The sequence below is a fragment of the Ruditapes philippinarum genome, unplaced genomic scaffold (assembly GCF_026571515.1).
Source record: "Ruditapes philippinarum isolate M1 unplaced genomic scaffold, ASM2657151v2 ctg2979_1_1_1_1, whole genome shotgun sequence".
Classification (NCBI taxonomy): domain Eukaryota; kingdom Metazoa; phylum Mollusca; class Bivalvia; order Venerida; family Veneridae; genus Ruditapes; species Ruditapes philippinarum.
Window position 1 is genome coordinate 85,838 of NW_026861344.1, and position 20,480 is coordinate 106,317.

Below are 20,480 nucleotides of genomic sequence, written 5' to 3' on the forward strand. Positions count from 1 at the left end.
TCACAAACAAATTCCTCCTCCATAAATCAAATTAAGACCCAACATTTTTTTTGTCCAAGAAATCGAATCTGTTTTAAAGTAAAAGAAAAATGGATAAAAAGGAGTGTTTTGTGAACGATCAATGAAAAAAGCCACAAGAGTTTACAAACGTAATTTATATTAGATCTTCATATCTCGACAATCTTCAAGTATTTTTAATTAAAATCTGTGATGTTTCTTCTAGAATTGTGAATACAATATTTGTAGTTGTTGCCAATTTAAGTGCAGGATCAGCACCTGAAAATTTCGCAAACTTTATCAGGAACTAATTTTTCCACGCAAAGGGTATATATACATGTATAGAGAGAGGGTATATTCGTTTCAACTTAAACATTTAAAGTTTGAAGTCTTAAATGGAGTCGATACTGTTACAATAAAGAACTATATAATTACATACATAGCTTGTCTACAAATGTTAGCACGCCATTACATAGGTCTTTGAATATTTAAGTTAAAAAGTTCAAATGCAATGTACTTTATTTAACATGTGATTATGCACCAAAATAAATAGAATTTCGTCTGGCACCGATTTGTTTAACACGAATGTGCCTATTGAACAGGAAATTCAGGTAAAACAGGTGATAGTGTTACAGTTGTCTCTTTGGTAAGTAAATGAATTTTTATATCAAACCCAAATTTGAATAATAATAATTCTGAGGTGTTATATTAACTTAAAAACTAAGCAGTTTAGAACTGAATAAAACACGATATATGCGAATAGATCTGATAAATGTTTGGAGCGCTGGCGATTTTGTTTTCAAATATATATGAAACCAAAAGTAGATCTTATTCCGACGAAAAGTTAGTGCAATGAATAAAAGGTAAATAAAGTATTAAAAAGGGAAACTTAAGTAATAGAAAGAGCATCGAAACACTAGGCCCCCGGGTATTAATCAGATTGCCAAGTGTTTTGATGCTCTTTCTCTTATGTATCATAGTCAAACATAAAAACACATTCCCTGTTGTCACAATATGAAACCCCGGGAAAAGGTAACCAATGAACGAGCATCTGAATATGATATTTCTGTCGATTTCCCTTTCTCTTCCGTCACAATACGTAAACCCCAACAAAAATGAGCCTATTAACAGGCATGCTCTTGAGTGCGGGTAACTAATACCTGCACTCCAGTTAACGCACTGTGCATGTATATGTATACGTACGATTTAACTCCGACACATTTTCAACAGAAAGATCCCCAAACTATGATACAAATGACGTTTAATCGAATTATTTGTTTGGAATTAGCAAATACAAAGCTTGAACAAGGAGAACAGAAGAAATATTATATACATTTCTAGTTGTGACATGCTTCATAATGTTACAGTGAGCAAACTTTCAACGCCAGCCCTTCTTCATATGCGCAAATTATTACAGTGATTAACAGTCACAAGCAGATATCTAAAAAGTTATGTAGATATACATGCCTTTTGCCATATTACCACACTGTATAGCTACGGATGCCTGACAGATTTAATGGATATAACTTAGTTATAAGTTAATATACATGTATATATACACGTATATGAAATATGTATGGCATAGTGACCATTATCGTTCAAATTTTGTACTAAACACTAGTTTTCACAGCTTTTAAACACAAATAACAGTCTGTCAGGTGAGCGCTTTGGCGCCAATATTCCCCTTGATTTCTTTCAAGAAACTGGCGTCTATAGTTTGTGAATATATAAGGGTTGTTGTCATATATGTTTATAACAGAACCGTTATTTGAGGACAGACCTACTTCACGGCGTGTTTTTATTCTCCTACGTATATATTCTCAGCAAAAAATTAAAAAAACACCTATAGGCATTAATTCGCAAAATATTTTATTCTCCTGAAATCAATTTTGATCCACAAATCTTCGGAAAAAAAGTTTTTTCCTTAAGAAATCGAAACTGTTTTTAATGTAATAAAAAATATATATATAAAGGAGGGTTTGTGGTCGACCGATGACAAAATAGCCAAAAGAGTTTATGAACGTATTATAATATGACAGATATGCCCTGTTAAAATTCGCAAACTAGACCAGGAAGTACTTTTTCCACGAAGGGTTTATACATAGAGAGGGTGTATTCGTTTCAAATTTAAAAGAAAAAGTTTAAACTATAAATGCTTTAGTTTGAAATTTTAAATGGAGTCAATACTTTTCTAATCAAAACCTTAGATATATATCTATATAAAGATAGCTTGATGATTAATGTTTACATATATTTGCTACGTTTGTACGTGTTTGAAATATTAAGTTAAAACATTCAAATATTTTATTAAACGAGTGATTTTTGCGGATTAAGTCGGATTACATTTGGTACCGATTTGATATAGAACATGTTCTTCTCAAGATAGTGTTACAGTTCGCTCTTTGGTAGTAGCTAAACCAATATTTTATCACAATGATTCTGAGGTGTTGTGTTAATTTAAGAACTAAACAGTTTACAATGGTATATAACATATGCGGATAGATCTGAGAAATGGTTAACCCATTACTTCATGAGCATTTTGTGAAAAATAGTTTTCAATGAAAAGTCTCCCGTTACAAGTTCAAATTGCTATAAAACTATTAGATCTGCTTCAATACTAATCAAACTTGGCACAAATGTTGACTGGAACATTGCCTTTGTAACAACATGCGCAGTCTCAAATTTCCTGTTACCATGGCAACGAGGGGACATCTCAAAATTGCCAAAAAATAATTTTTTTGTTGATTTCTTTTCATCAAAGTGCTGCAACTTCTCAATGGAGATAGAGTCAAAGGCTTTTCAGCGTTGGTTACACATTACCTTATGATCGACCTGGGATCATTTTTAGCCTCTCACAAGTCCAAATTTTTTTTGCGTTGAAAGGGGCTGGTCGCCCCCTTCAAACCCCCTTTTCTGGCAACCCCTTGATGTATCTTTCGGATAGGTGGGGGCGCCAAAAATACTTTATTTTAACAACATTACAACAAAAACAAGTGGGACCTAAATAATTCATTTTTTCACCATTTGAGACAACAGAAGGGGGGGGGGGGGCGTGAAAAAGGCGTAAAATGGCGTGTATATCTGGTAATGGGTTAATAGTTTTCAAAAAAATGAAGCCAAAAGTAGATCTTTTTCCTCTTTGTGTTTCATCCGACGAAAAGTTGTTGCAATGAATAAAATTGGTAAGGTAGTAAAAAAATGGACACGTAGTTGACGTTTACTCGTTTTAAGTGGATGAATCTTTTGTCTGGAATTTACAAATACACAGGTTGACCTAAGAGGACAGAAGGAATCATATCTACATTTCTTGTTGTGACATGTTTTATAATATTTTAGTGAGCAAACATCCAATAACGCCCCTTCATAATTGGCACAAAATAATTCTAAGGCAATAAAAATAAGAGGTATCACTTAGTAGATATACATTATCCGTTTGCAGATAGCTTAATTTTATACGGATGCCTGTTAGTTTAAGTGGGAGAAACTTTATCTTGTTATCTTGTTAAAAAAATAACTTGTGACAAGTTAAAATCATATCTCTAATTGTTCATGATTTTCGGCAATTTATCTTCATTTTTGTATATATCAGCCACAATGGCAATGGCAGCTGAACAGTCAACTTGTAGCAGATTACTAGTTGCAGCTATAGACTTTGGAACCACTTACAGTGGATATGCTTTTTCGTTCCGTGACAAGCCAAACGATATACACACCAACCCAAACTGGGTAGCTGGTTCTGAGAAATTGGTGTCAATGAAATGTCCCTCTTCGGTTCTGCTAAAACCCGACAGGACGTTTCATTCGTTTGGATTTGAGGCTGAAAATAGGTATAGTGATTTGGCGGAGGATGACAAACACCATGGCTGGTACCTTTTTCGACACTTTATGAAACAACAGTAAGTAACGAAAGATTTGTTGTTTATTATAATTATAAACATTTTACAATGTTTTGAATGTTTCTATTTCCGATCACATACATTAAAGGCTGTTTTAATGTCTACAACATTAGACGACATTTACCATTGATAAGACTTATAGCTTTTTCAAATACACATAAATTTTGTCAATTTTATGTTCTATCTTTTCAGAATTTGAAACTTGACACTCCCATAGAAGACATTTCGGGAAAGAATATGCCAGCAATAGATATATTTGCTCATTCAATTTCATTTCTAAAGGATCATCTTTGGAAAACGTTGCATTCAAGGGTATGTGAAGTTCTTGAAACTGACATACATTATGTGATTACAGTTCCCGCCATTTGGGATCCAAAGGCGAAGCAATTCATGAGAAGGGCAGCTTATAAGGTAAAGTAATAATGGAATATCTAGAATTTGGAATTCTTCTCATAGCGATGAATACAATATGATTGAATACATTTGTGTAAATGTTATAGTATATGAAACGAATTAGTTACGACTGCCTGGGGTGACATCAAGGGGTGTTTCTGCAAAAAAAGTCGAGACCGTTAGGCCGTGTCAATGTTTTGCAGAAACATCTCGAGATGTCGCCCCAGTCAGTGTTATACCCCCATAACTTACTCGTTTCATATACTATAAATGTTTTATCGCATTTTCATTTTTTTGCAATTATAGAAATCAGAAAAAATACAAAAAACGTGCCAGATAAAATAAACCAATACCAATCATCCAATACCAGCTAATGATGTCGTAAGCTACCTTACAGCTTTTTCAGTGGAAATAATTCAGCGGATGTTCTTTTTGATTTCAGCAGTTGCATAATTATATGAGAATAAATTCGTTTCATTAATTTTCTTCTTTCTTATAATAATAATAATAATAATAATAATAATAATAATAATAATAATAATAATAATAATAATTATAATAATAATAATAATAATAATAATAATAATAATAATAATTATTATTATTATTGTTATTATTATTATTATTTTATTTTTTGCTTCTGGGAATGTTCGTTACCGTTGCCCCATTGGAGCCTCAGTGAAAACACTACATAGATATATACAAGGTGCGAAAAAATCTCAACCGCTACAGTGGCGTAGCTGCCTATACGCCAAATACAATGTACGCACGTGCGTACAATTCATTTTGGGAGGTGAAAAATTAGAAAATCATTTCAATGCGAAAAATGGCTTAAAAACTAGTGCTATTCGGACTGCGGTCAACTTACGCAATTTATGAAAAATACCATAGTTAAGACCCTCAATTATAATGTACTAGATTCTATTTTTACATAGTTATATAAAATTATTCATTTGTTTTTTATGTAGATATAGGTACCTCTGTGTGATCAACTTTTGTATTAAATTCGCCTCACAATTGTAGCTCAAATACAAGCTCTTTCCGTGAAATATTACGAAACAATACATTTGCTTTTGAAAAAGTTGCCATTCTTTTAAATGTTATGTATAAAAGAAAATATTGCAGAGATTTTGATAATATCGTAATATCGACATGTCATATATATCACAAAAACATGTAAGACAATATGTCGAAACGAAATTTCTTAAATTTTAGGTATTATAAATGTGATATCTATAAGTGACTTAAGTTTTATTTTGAGCGGAATAGGGCACGTTCTTAATATTAAAACAAATTGATTTGACTGAATTTAAATGTGATTAATATAACAAAATATGTGTGCAAGTTCCGACAGTTATGGATATGAGACGTACAAGTTCGATATGTCGCATCAAGTGAGCGTCTGAAAATCAGTCTGTTGCAAATTGTTTCAACAATGAATTTTGGAAGGATTATATTTTTCTTGCAAACATCACTGAAGTGAAATGACTCATTTTTTTTAATAATTTGAAGCAAAAAAAAAAAAAAAAAAAAAAAAAAAAAAAAAAAAAAAAAAAACACACACACACCCTCGCAAATGTGATATGAAAAAAATTGAAATTCCCGTTGGAATAAATAAATATGTTGGAAAAAAATCCAATTGGAATTTAAATAAATCCGCCCGGACAATTTTTTTAAAATAAAATTTTTGATAAGAAAAAAAATTAAAATAGCATTAAATGAAGTCAATTATTTATAACTAACCTTAAATCTATCAGATGAAATGATTTTCAAGTGTGTAGGGCAAGTATAAATGGTAGTGAAGTTTGCCACTTTTCCGGTCGTTCAAAGATTTTCCGGTGGCTGTTTATGAAAAAACTGTACTGCTATATATCAATACAGTTTACAAATGCTCATTGAAAGTGTACTGAGTATAATGGGTTAGTAAGAACAAAGGAAAAGTTCCAAACCATGCGATAATTTTAAGATATGGTAAAATGCACTATTAACAATAATTAAAGAGTTATATGCTGTGCGAAATGTGAGGTCTTGAGGTATTTGTTAAATAACCTTACACTTTAAATATCTTTTCTCTGTTATCTGATTATCATAATGTGAAATATACCAGAACTTTGATAAATGAATTATTATTAATAGGCCGGAATTCCTAACGAGCAAATATCATTTGCCCTTGAACCTGAAGCAGCGTCACTTTGGTGTCAGGTTGAAACAGATGACAAGCTCAGTAGACTCTCAGAGCCATTAACCAAATATATGGTCGTGGACTTAGGAGGTAATCCTTAATTGATATTACATTTGTCAATACTTCTGCATTAATAAATAGTCAAACTGTACAATGTATGTCTTTTGTAATGAGAGATAGAAATTCAGATTCTGGCAACAGATCGTATCCGTAGATAATTGAAATTATGACACACATATGTCGTGCGCAATTAATTCATATCCTTTTCGCTTTTCCAGGCCATTTGATCAGCATTCAATTTATTTTGAGGTTAATACTTGGTTGCTGCTCGCCATTATGCGATAATGGCCTGCAAATGTGCACGATGGCCTGAGAGCCGCAAGTCCGAAGGACATTATGAACTCGAGGGCCATCAATGTAAATAATATCTGTCATACAGTTTAACACTCCCATTAACTTAGAAAACAAGACAACACAAAATAAATACAAAATGTGTAAGAAATTGTTATTTTTATCGATAAATACAGAATCCTTCTCTTTACATTTTCCATTTTTTTATGAAGTTTTGTGCCTTCAAGTTAGGTTTTTGAGACTGATGTCTAGGTGTAAATGCGAACGATCCTACCTTTCCCTACCGTCAATCTGAAATCACTTTTTTGGAATATTTCTAAGGGTCATGTATTGTCTTCAGTTTTTAAATCTTCAATGTTAAGCTTTACTGATTGTGATTAATTATGCCATTTAAACTATTTAAATATTTTGTGTGCAAGTGACTACAGTTCATTCAACGTCAGCAGTCACTGAGAGTTGATTACGTCATTCTGCACGTGCGCTCATTCACTCGCCCATTTTGGAAAAAAAATGCCAAGTAGCAAGGCAGCCAAAATTGCAAAATGACATAGATCTTGCCATAATCGCCTTGAAATACCCTTGATTTTGTTAATATATATAGCAACATAGATATTGATAAGAGATTAATACACGACAGAGTAGGGCCGATTATGACATTCTGGTCCATCTGTGATGTGTATTAATGTCATTAATACACTTGATAGATCTAACTGAAGCAGTTTTCAAAAATTTACTTTGACATTTCTTTCGTTAGCATTCCTATCTCTGTATAATATTATATCTACTGTACGGTACAGTATCTGATCATTTGCAACCGACAGAATTTAGAAACGCGATTTCATTTTCTCTAGGAATGAAATTGTAGCTAGCATTTTATTTCTTTAAATTTCAATAAAGCTGTGTTTGTTGAAATTACGCTTATGTTCTAGTTAAAAAATTAAGCTATTCGTGCTTTAATCCTTCTTTCACTTTTACAACTAGCTGATTTGATGACCTAAAATTGTGACGTCATTGTTTCAGTTTGTGCACGTACTCGTGTTCAGCGAGCCGATTATGATTATCACTTATCGGCTCCGGGCCGCAAACTCATAATCGGTCATGTTAAAGCTACAGCCTCACTGACATCCCGGCAGAGCCTCGGCAAAGCCCCGGTAGACATCCGGGGTGATCCGGGAACGACCGGGTTACGACCTGGAACAAAAGGGGTACATCCGTAACTCTGCCGGCAACGTCCGGGATGATCCGGGAACATCCGGCATTCGACACCGGATGAAAAAAAATATTTAATATCACTGGGGTGGTCAGGGATGATCCGGGAAGTATAGCTTTGCCGGCTTCATCCTTAGCTCTGCCGGGAACGACCGGGGTTACACCATGAATTAAAATTCTGGAACTATAGATATTATATTAAATAAGAATTATGTATCAATGTAATCATTTTCGCGCGTTTTCAATAAACCGGGGTTCTACCGGGGTTCTGCCTGGATCGTCCTGGGCTCTACCGGGACTCAGCCTGGTTCGATCGGGTTTCTGCCTGGGTCAACCGGGGCTCTTCCGGCGTCATCCGGGAACGACCGGGGAAGCACCGGCCTGAACCTTAGCTTCACCTGGGCGCTGCCTTGATGATCCGCAGCGCATCCTGGGTGGTTTATTGGGGATTACCGTTGTGCTGCCGGGTTTAGTGTGACCGCAACAATAATTTCACCCGAATCGTCCTGGATCATCCCGGTAACTTACCTAGGCTCTGCCGGGACTAAGTGAGACCGCAGCTCATAATCATATACTCATAATCATTACACTCATAATCAGTTGAAATCATAGACAATTTTGTTACTAAATATAGTAAGTGTATTAAAACGCTTTTATTTGCGTTGAACTTCGCCTTTGTTTGCGTTATTACGTCTTTATTTGCGTTATTATGTTTTAAGTTTTGCGTAAATACGCCATTTGTTTCGCATTACAATAACATCTTTATTCGAGTATAATGCCTTTTCAATGTTTTATTTTACATAACATGATAATATTAAGCTTTTGTATAAATACTTTCACCATTTTCAAAGCTCACATCAGTTACTATCGGTCTGGTTTTAGGAAATCGTATCATAGTTCTATTGTTACTATGTATTTTACTATTGACACATCTCCAACACTTTATTTTACAATATTTTGATATATTATTCAGGAGGAACAGCCGATATAACAGTACATCAGAAAATGGGCGATGGAAGTTTGAAAGAAATTCATAAAGCAAGTGGAGGAGCATGGGGTGGTAATGAAGTTGATAAGTGCTACTTACAATTGCTTGAAAATATAGTGCAGGCGGAGGCAATGGACAAATTTAAGCGAGAGGAAATGTCTGACTATTTTGACCTTCTTAGAGAGTTTGAGACAAAGAAAAGATCGATAACGAGAGATAATGAAGGGAAAATAACAATCAAACTTCCCCAATCCCTGTGCAGACTCGCCGAGCTAGATGGGATAAAAATGGCTGCAAAAATAGAACGGTTACACGATACGACAAAATATTGCTGGACTGGAGATAAATTGAGAATTGAAAAGGTTGCCGCAAAAGCCTTATTTACTCCTCCACTAGAAAAGCTTATTACCCATGTTAAAAAGATGTTCGAACAACCAGAAATACAAGATATTGAGGCTATACTTCTTGTTGGCGGGTTTAGCGAGTGTGATCTCGTGACAGAAACATTCGAACAAAGCTTCCCTGACAAAAGACTCCTTATTCCAAAGGATGCAGGTTTAGCTGTACTTAAAGGGGCCGTTCGCTTTGGTCATCATTTGTATGCATTTAAAACGAGAATTGCAAGATTCACTATTGGAGCAGAAAAATGGCGTCTGTTTGAAGAAAGTCACGACGACCCAGCTAGAAAAATTATAATGTCTGGCCAGGAATATTGTACATGCATTTTTAAAAAAATAATTGAAATTGGAGAGGAAATTCCGGCAGCAATGACGCATGTAGAGAAATCGCATCCAGCTTGTGCAAGTCAAGTGCAATCTGATATTGTATTATTTAGTTCTACAAATCGTCATGTTACTTATACAACAGATATGGGATGTCAAAAATTGGGAACTTTTACAATTGATTTGCCGAAATCAGAAAGCATTTCCGAGAAAAAATATACGATTTGTTATTTTTTTGGCGACACTGAAATACACGTTCGTGTAAAGATGAAGAAAACAAATGAAGAGTTTGAAAAATGGATTGACTGCTTCTCGACTGATGATTGATTGATTTCAGTATTATGTAATAACATGGTTAAATATATCCAATACATGATAAAACAATAAAAGCAGATATCACATGTATAAGAAATGAAACCACTTCAAAAACATCATACCTAGGGTAATACAACAAAGAGACATTGGATGAGGACCAAACAAGAAGTGTTTTTTTTAGTGTAATGTGAGATTATGTGTGTTATAGGAAAGGCAAAAATAGATGCGCTCTCTCTAACAAAACGAGAAGGAATACCATCCAGAACAGTGGATATGTTTGCACCTTGTTTATCCAGATCACACTTATTTAGACGTCAATTAAAAGAACAATTATTATGTAAAATTCTTTTTTGATAAATAGAATGAAGATACTGTTTATCATCAAATATTTAGTGCTGGATGTAGTCTTGCAATAAGATTTGATGTAACAGTTCAGTTAAACGTATTAAATTCTTCCGCAACCGTTTGTTTATCAAAACAAATTCCATCACCTATTTTTACTTAGAAGATGAATTACCGTTTTAGATGCTAGATCAATAATCGGCATTATTTTGATTTTGACATGTACAAGTCGTTTGTTTAATTGATATAGAGTAACATTGATTAACAAATTATTTGGTGATTAAAAAAAACAACAGAAATAATATGCATAAAGAAAGTACAGAACGGCGAAACTGAAAATAGTGCAGGCACGTTTGATTGAGCTTGTTAATGAGCTTACTTGAAAGTACAAGTTACCGTCCACGCTTCCTAGCATCGGCTTTAACAGAATTTACATTTAACATAAACTTGAACATATTTAAATTTAGGAACAGATTAAACCTAAAAATGATGAAATCTTGTTTGGATCTCGAAGCATCACATTAGACATTACATATCAAAGCTTTTAATTGGCCGTAAACGTAAAAATATAATTAAAACATATTTTGAAATTGTATCAGACTTAATGAAATTTTACCCATGAAATATGGTGCTATATCAGCCAAATATATATCCTGTTTGTGAAAAGAAAACAAACAAAAGAAAACATAATTATAATAAATATGAAAGTGTGCGGAACCAACACTCATATTTATTTTAAGACTACTTTCTCTGTTGCTTTCAGTAGCTTTAGCTATTCATTTCATCTTCGGAAATTATATGGTTATGTTTCTCAAAACGGTTCAAGATGGCTGAGATAATTGTGCATTGAATCGAATTGAGATAAATTGTGTATTGAATTCGAACGTCACACGCCTATCATTAATCAATGAATTACTGCTCGCTGTACAATTACAACTGGGTAGTAAATAGTTGTATTCGTAAACAACTTTTTTCCTTGAAGGTAAACCTTAATAAAAAGGTTCTTTTTTCTTATTTTTCCGAGAAATATGGAAATTATTTTCACTTAATATGATAAAATTCTATTTATTTAATATAATATATGGATTTTTTATCACATTTCTTGGAAATATATTCCATATTTCACTCAAACGAAAAAATATACTCTTATTATATACAGGTTTTGACTTTTGTGATACTGTTAAGGAAATATGACTGAACAATTTAACAAAATTATCTATATAATCTTTTAATTAGGGAAATAATGTTCATAAATGTAAGACAATATAACCATACTGTCATTCCCTATATCATTCAATGGTAGCGATTAGTTGAGGCTTTTTTAACCAGATTTAACCAGGAAAAAACTGTGTATATCGGATGGCGGTCGAGCGGATGGTCGGACGGGCGGGCTTTAACAATTTCTTCCGTGCGCCGCTCCTACATTTTACAAGGGATTTTAACAAACTTACAGAAACTTTGTCATCAAGTGCGCTGGAACATATTGTTGGGTTTCGTTGTTAGATAATGTTTTACCTAATCATGGCCCTTTGTTTTTTCTCTTATATATGATATGTAATGAACAATTTCTTCTGTGCTCAACTCCTACATTTCTCAAGAGATTTTGTCTAAATTTTCACAGAAACTTTCTAATCATGTGCCCTGTCGGGGTTTTGAGATTCGGTTTTTTTTATATTTTTACCTAATTTTGGCCCTTTGTTTTCTTCAATATTTGAAATATACAGTGAACAATTTCTTCTGCTCGCAACTCCTCTTATATTTCCCTTACTTGTACAGAAGCTTTGTCATCATGTGCCCTGTTGCACATTATTGCGGTTAAGAGATTCAATATGTGTTAACCTTATAATGGACCTTTGTTTTTTTCCATATATGTAAACAAACATTTAAATTATTTTTGGGCCCTACAGAGTCAAAGTCAAGGTCACTGTTACTACAAATGGAATCTGTTTATAGTCAATAACCTGAGAAAAGAATAAGCTTTTTTAATAAAACTTGGTGTATTAAATGAAAAAAAATGGTTTCCGGTCAATAACTAGATGTAAGAATGAGATTTTAATTACGCTTGTTTATTCCTATCTGAAAGCCTTAATATGGATTGCTTTTCAGACCATAGGCTCATTATCACTGTTACCATGCACAAAGTTACCTACTAGGTTGCTTATATTTATATTCCAATGAAAACAAAACTATACAGTATGATCATTAAAAACCTTATTTCGTGGCATTTTTTGTTGTTGTTTTTTTTATATATATATACATCGCTGACTTTTCATCATGAATATACATCTTGTAGTTTAGACTGATGACTGTTGATCATTTACCAGATGATGCTGAATCTTTCCATGAATCTTTTTCTTTTTTTCTTTCTTCCTTTCTTTTCTTCGTCTTAAATTTATTTTTATTACAAATTCTATTTTTCAAGTGATATTTTATTGATTGAAAAAAATGTACCATTTATTGTATTTCAATTACAACCGAATGTATGCATATCTATTACTATTATTTAAACACTGTGGGAAGGTCACACTTTCTAATTTATTTAAAACCTGTGGTCCGGCCCTTTGGCTTTAAATCAACAATTACAGCATTTATGTATATGATAATGTTTTGTCTTATGTTTGCATGTAGTTGTGTATCTGTTTTGTATATGCTGTCTAAGCTTTGGTATATCAACTATACTCAATCTAATCCAGCACCTGTAAAAGATTACAAATTTGACCAGGAAGTATTTTTTCCATGAATACGGTATAGATAAAGTTATTTGTTTAAGCTTAAAGGTTTAAAATTTGAAGTCGAAAACTTACCTAATCGAGAACTCTATATACATAGCTTGATAACAAATATAAGTACGCAATTTCCTACGTATACATCTCTGAATATTTAAGTTTAAAATAGATTCAAATACTTTATTTTACATGTGATTATGCTACAAAATAAATTGGTTTTCATCTAGCACCGATTTGTTTAACACGCATGGTAATTCTGAAGATAGTGTTATAATTGTCTCTTTGGTAAGTAGATAAAATTTAATACTAAACCATACTTTAAAGCACAATAATTTTTAAATGATCTGTTAACTTACGAACTATACAGTTTTCAATGGAATTAAATAAATACTGATAGACTTAAGAAATGTTTGAAACGCTGGCGATTTTGTTTTCAAATATGTGAAACCAAAAGTAGATCTAACTTCCTTTTTGTTCTTTCGACGAAAAATAAGTGCAAGAAATAAAAGGTAAATACGGTAGTAATAGTAAAAATGGAAACTTAGATTATGTTGAATCGTTTGAATTGATTTATTATTTGTCTAGCATTAGCAAATACACATCTTGACCTACGAGGACAGAAATATATTATCTACATTTCTAGTTGTGACACGTTTTATAATATTTTAGTAAGCAAAACAACAATAATGCACCTTCTTCTTGCGATACTTTCTTTGCTTTGTTAATAACAGAAAAAATATATATCTATACAGTTAGGTAGATATACACGCCTTTTGCCATAATGCCACACTAGATAGCAAAAATCTATTTGTTTAGACGGACGCCGGTATAACTTTACCTGGTCGGAGATTTGAATTAGAAAAAAATATGTATTCGTGACAAATTTGATGTACAGCTATGAAAGTTGGAGCATGTGCACAGTTGTAAAATTGAACTTTGATTTCAACTGACCTAGATTTTGATCTAGTGACCTACATTCTCGTTTCTAAGTACAGTATTGAAATCAGGATAAGTACACCGTTTTAGATGAAAAATTGAACTTTGTTACATGTAACAGCTGTTTTACATTTGGACCTAGTGACCTACATTCCTGCTTCTAAATATAGCTATGAAATTAGGACCATATATATAGTAAAAGATAATATACATGTATATATATGCAATTTTAAGTATGGCATAGTTACCAACATCTTTCAAATTCGTGTAATAAATACTAGCTTTCATTGCTTTTACATAAATAACACTCTGTCCTCAGGTGAGCGCTTTAGGGCCAATGGCCCCCTTAATTTTCTTTCAAGAAACTAGCGAGTAGTTTGTGAAAACATATATGTTTATAACAGAACCGTAAGTTTTAGGAACAGACCTACTTTTCGGCGTGTTTTCATTCTCCTTCATATATCTTCTCAGCAAAAAATCATAAAACACCTGTAGGCAATAATTCTAAAGTAATCGAAAATATTTTTAAAGTTAAAGAAAATATATATAAAAAGAGTGTTTTGTGGTCGATCTATGAAAATAATAGCTAAAAGAGTTTGTTTATGTAATACATGACATATCTGTTATCTCGATCTGCCCTGTTAAAATGCTCAAACTAGACCAGGAAATAAATTTTCCACGAATGGACTATATATAGAGAAGGTGTATTATATAGATATTTTTAATCAAAACAATAGATGTATAATTATTTAAACATAGCTTGATAATTAATATTGAAATGTAATAAGCTACGTTTCTACGTTTTCTGAATCATTTAGTTAAAAAATTAAAATACTTTATTGAACAAGTGATTTAAAATACATTGTAAATCGGATTACATCTGATACCGATTTGTTTAACACGACTGTACCTATAGGACAGGTAATTCCCAAGATTGTGTTTCAATTTTCTCTTTGGTACGTAGCTTAACCAATAATTTATCATAATAATACTGAGATGATATGATTACTTAAGAACTATACAGTTTATAATGGTATAAAATCAATGCGGATAGATCTGATAAATGTTTTGATTCTTGTTTTATTCTTCATTTGCCAAATTACATTATTTGGTTGGTTTTTAACAATGACTTATATATATATGTTAATGTTAATAGTTATGTAGTAGTGTAGTGTAGTTATGTTGATATGCATTAGCCGTTTGCCTTATAACCTCACCAGATAGCTAAAATCTATTTCATAGACGGATGACAGTTTGCGTGGGCATAACTTTAATTACCTGGTGGGATATTTGTTATTAGGTGACAATTAAAAAAATAAACTTATGACAAGTTAAAATCGTACCTCGAATAGTTCATGATCTTTGACAATTCATCTTTTTTTGTATATTTTAGCAACAATGGCAATGGCAGCTGAAAAGTCAACTTGTAGCAGACTACTAGTTGCAGCTATAGACTTTGGAACCACTTACAGTGGATATGCTTTCTCGTTCCGTGACAAGCCAAACGATATACACACCAACCCAAACTGGGTAGCTGGTTCTGAGAAACTCGTGTCATTGAAATGTCCCTCTACCGTTCTGCTTAAACCCAACAAGACATTTCATTCTTTTGGATTTGAGGCTGAAAATAAGTATAGTGATTTGGCCGAGGATGACGAACACCATGGCTGGTACCTTTTCCGACGATTCAAACTGACACTTTATGAAACAACAGTAAGTAACGAAAGATTTGTTGTTTGTTATAAACATGTTACAATGTCTTGAATGTTTCTATAATTGATCACATACGTTAAAAGATGTAATCACTGTCCATAACATTAGACAACAATTACCATTGATACGACTATAGCCTTTTCAAATAAATATATTGTTTTGTCATGATTATGTTGTATCTTTTTAGAATTTGAAACTGGACACTCCCATAGAAGACATTTCAGGAAAGAATATGCCAGCTTTTGATATATTTGCTCATTCAATTTCATTTCTAAAGAATCATCTTTGGAAAACGTTGCAGTCAAGGGTATGTGGAATCCTTGAAACTGACATTCAGTATGTGATTACAGTTCCGGCCATTTGGGATCCAAGGGCAAAACAGTTCATGAGAAGGGCAGCTTATAAGGTAAAGTAATAATGGCATAATTAGAATTTGGAATTCTTCTCATTTCGATGAATACAATATGATTGAATACATTTGTTTTTAAGATAAGGTAAAATGCATAAAATTTCACAATGAAGAGTTCTATGCTGTGCGAAATTTGAAGTCAAAAGATATTTTTTAAATACCTTAATTAACGCTAAATATTTTTTCTCTATTATCTGACCCATAATGTGGAATATACCAGAACTTTGATAAATACATTATTATCAATAGGCTGGAATTCCAAACGAGCAAATATCATTTGCGCTTGAACCTGAAGCAGCGTCACTTTGGTGTCAGGTTGAAACAGATGACAAGCTCAGTAGTCTCTCAGAGCCATTAACTAAATATATGGTCGTAGACTTAGGAGGTAAATTTTAATTGATTATATTTGTATATACTTCTGCATTAATAAATAGTCAAACTGCACATTTGTATAACAGAGAGTGGAGAGAAACAAAATCAGATTGTGGCAACAGAGCGTATTCGTAGATAATTGATATAATGACGCATATATATCGTGCGCAATTATTTCATACCTTTTTTGCGTTACCTGGCCCTTTTTTGCCATATAATACCTTTTGTTTCGCGTTATAACCGCTTCATTCGCGTTATCATGCCTTTTGTTTTGCGTAAATACCAATATTAGCGCGTTATAACATCTTTATTGTCCTTTATGCCTTTTCTTTATTTAATTTTACATAAATTGATACTATTAGGCTTTTGTATAAACACATTCATCATATTTAAAGCTAATATCAGTTCCTATCGATCTGGTTTTAGAAAATCGTATCATAGTTCCATTGTGACTATGTATTTTACTATTCACATATTTTATACAAGTACTCCACCACTGTATTTTCTAATATCTTGATATGTTATTCAGGAGGAACAGCTGATATAACAGTACATCAGAAAATGGACGATGGAAGTTTGAAAGAGATTCAAAAAGCAAGTGGAGGAGCATGGGGTGGAAATGAAGTTGATAAGAGCTACTTACAATTGCTTGAAAATATAGTGCAGGCGGAGGCAATGGACAAATTTAAGCGAGAGGAAATGACTGACTATTTTGACCTTCTTAGAGAGTTTGAGACAAAGAAAAGATCGATAACGAGAGATAATGAAGGGAAAATAACATTCAAACTTCCCCAATCCCTGTGCAAACTCGCCGAATTAGATGGGGTAAAAATGGCTACAAAAATAGAAAGGTTACACGATAAGTCAAAATACAGGTGGACTGGAGATAAATTGAGAATTGAAAAGGTTGCCGCAAAAACTTTATTTGCTCCTCCGCTAGAAATGCTTATTAACCATGTTAAAAAGATGTTTGAACAACCAGAAATACAAAATATTGATGCTATACTTCTTGTTGGCGGATTTAGCGAGTGTGATCTCGTGACAGAAGCATTCGAACAAAGTTTTCCTGACAAAAGGCTCCTAATTCCAAAGGAAGCCGGTCTGGCTGTACTTAAAGGAGCCGTTCGCTTCGGTCATCATTTGGATGCAATTAAGACGAGAATTTCAAGGTTCACTATTGGAAGAGAAATATGGCCTGAGTTTGAAAAACATCACAACCCAGCCAAAAAAATCAAAGTGGATGAAAAAGAGCGTTGTAAAGATATTGTCAAGCAAATGATTAAAATTGGTGATGAAATTCCCGTAAATATGACACATGAAGAGCGATTAATGCCAGTTTCTGCAAATCAAAAAGCATCAGCTATTAAATTATATAGTTCTACAAGTCGTAATGTTACTTATACAACAGAGTTGGGATGTCAAGAATTGGGAATGTTAGCAATTGATTTACCGCAGTCAAGGAGCATTTCCGACAAAAAAATTACAAGTTATTATTATTTTGGTGACACTGAAATACACGTCCGTGTGAAGATAGCAAAAACAAATGAAGAGTTTGAAAAATGGATTGACTGCTTCTAGAAATAATTTTTATTATTACCCTTCGTCCACAGAGAACATGTACAAGTCGATTGATTAATTGATACATATTAACATTGATTATAAAATTATTTGGTCTAAAAATGAGAGAAATACAATATCTAAAGAAAGTGCTGGAAAGTGCAAGTTAACATCAACGCCCCTTCATTTAACATGAACTGGAAAGTATTTGAATTCAGAAACGTCCGCAGATTAAACCTAAAAAAGTTGAACTCTTGTTTGGATCAAGAATCATTAGACATTGCATATCAAAGCTCTTTATTGATCGTAGTTAAAAATATTTAGTTAAAAATAAATTGTGATAATGTATCAGACTGTATTTATTGACATTTGTGATTGTACTTGTTAATGAAATATGACTTATTTATTCAACAATATCATCTTTTATACCTTATCTTATATTTCATGAGATGAAACACATAATTGGAGAAATAAAGATCATTAGTGTAAGACATGTTATTGTCTATACAACCATAATATCAGTCCCCATATTATTAAATGGTAGCGTGTAGATGAGTTTCTTTGGATAAACATCATTGACCTTTTAGCATGGAGATATACCATGTAGTTAAGATCGATGACTGTTCATCAGTTATCTCTCTCAATTGTTCAGCTGATGCCGAGGTGGTAAATATTTAACAGCTAGTTATGAACTGTCTATGATTTCCCTTTAGTTGCTTTTGTGCATGAAAACATAGCCAAAACATATTGCTCACGTAGTTTAATTCATCACTACAGCATTAAATCATGAGTACAAATGCTGTTCAAACGATTTGACCAAACATACATTTCTCTATATAACATGACATGATACACAATAGACCATTATTATGCTATCACAATATTTAAGTGTGAAAACAAAAAAACAGTCGTGGAAATATGTACATAAATGAAAATATATGTACAAAGACCTGAGAAGACAGACTTGATAAAGAAAAGCATCCGATGCCTCTATCACTGACTCAATTAGTTATCAAAACTCATAGACTAAACACGCGTGCAATGATCCAAAATAGCATTATTATCATTAGATGAAATTTGATAAATTAACTAGGTAATAGCTGAAGCGATCCCTCTGTCACTCATGCCCAGATCGGCAAATAGATTGTAGCTTTTAAATCATTTCTACTTTAAAGCCACTAGCCTCCACATGATAAAAATGACAAAAAAGACAGGAAATTTGAAGTAAGCGGTAACTATAGGTTTAAATGTGAACATCCATTATTACTGACTCTTTGAAACAATGATTAAAAAAAGTCAGTTTAACGTGTTTTTTTGTTCGTGCCTGAAATATGCACGGAAGGGCACCTGAGGTCTTCCTCCACCAGTAAAGCTGGAACGTCGCGATATGACCTATACTGTGTCGATGTGACGTAAACATGGTAAAACCCCAAAACAAACAAACAAACGTGTTTTTTCATAATCTACTGCGTTTCTAACCCAATAGCCGTTATAATTAGGAAAGATAATTGTGCGTTTGGTAACCATTGGTAGGTTTTACTTAAAGTTGGCATAGCATGGGTACTAATGTCTCAAAATTTGCCAATTTGCCATTGGTAGATTAATTTGCAGACAGACAGACAAGTGTCATTGTAGACTGTTGCTAAAGACGTCATTCAAAATGACGATCCTGATGTAATGACCTCTCTAATTGGACTGTAAAAAATATTGCACATTTCTAAAATGTAAGACTTTGTTTTAGGGTAAAGTTATTAATAAGAACACAAAGTACAATAATAAACTGGACCAAATTAATAATTATAATTATGATCAAGATCAGTGGGCAGGGATGCTATTTATACCATTGGTTCACAATTGGTACCAAAGTTTTTATATTGCCAATGACCCAAATAGTATTGTAAAATCCGTTCAGTGTAATTTATCAACCAGTAATAACAATGGTAAAATTACGTATATTTATGATACGATCCCGGATCCTGTGCGGTTCGGATCACAGATTTCGATATTGACCGGTAAGGTATGTTGAGATAAAACATAGCAATGGAAAGAGAGATATTTTTTAGGGTATCTAAACAAACCTCAATACAGTATAAAATACTCAAAATTGACAAAAATATGTGCATTAGCAAAACAGGTTAGGTAGAAAATAATTTAAATTTCAAACTAAACTTATCATTAATAGTTTCATATTTAAAAGACATTTGTTACAGCATTGTTAAACGTCTTCGCCCTTATCTTTTTAATGTTATACAAAGAATGAAAATGTTGATGGTTAACTGGTATGTGTTTCAAGAACAGCAAGTTCAAAAACTCAACATTCAGTTGAAGACTTAATATACATATTAGGAGAAAACTGAAACACTTTAATATTA

At 32.8% G+C, this 20,480-nt stretch overlaps 2 protein-coding genes across 2 annotated transcripts; both read left to right on the plus strand.

Moving 5' to 3' along the window:
* The first annotated feature begins 552 nt into the window (after positions 1–552).
* On the plus strand, positions 553–11,228 carry LOC132715309 (heat shock 70 kDa protein 12A-like). Its single transcript, XM_060698303.1, has 5 exons — positions 553–643; positions 3,587–3,893; positions 4,086–4,304; positions 6,423–6,558; positions 9,002–11,228. The coding sequence occupies exons 3-5, from the start codon at positions 4,131–4,133 to the stop codon at positions 10,063–10,065; spliced, it is 1,374 nt and encodes a 457-aa protein (XP_060554286.1). The 5' UTR covers positions 553–643; positions 3,587–3,893; positions 4,086–4,130; the 3' UTR covers positions 10,066–11,228.
* Positions 11,229–13,228: 2,000 nt separating this feature from the next.
* Positions 13,229–18,562, plus strand: LOC132715314 (heat shock 70 kDa protein 12A-like). Its single transcript, XM_060698307.1, has 5 exons — positions 13,229–13,406; positions 15,451–15,770; positions 15,958–16,176; positions 16,429–16,564; positions 17,081–18,562. Exons 2-5 carry the CDS (start codon positions 15,456–15,458, stop codon positions 18,127–18,129), a joined length of 1,719 nt encoding a protein of 572 aa, XP_060554290.1. The 5' UTR covers positions 13,229–13,406; positions 15,451–15,455; the 3' UTR covers positions 18,130–18,562.
* Positions 18,563–20,480: the final 1,918 nt, after the last annotated feature.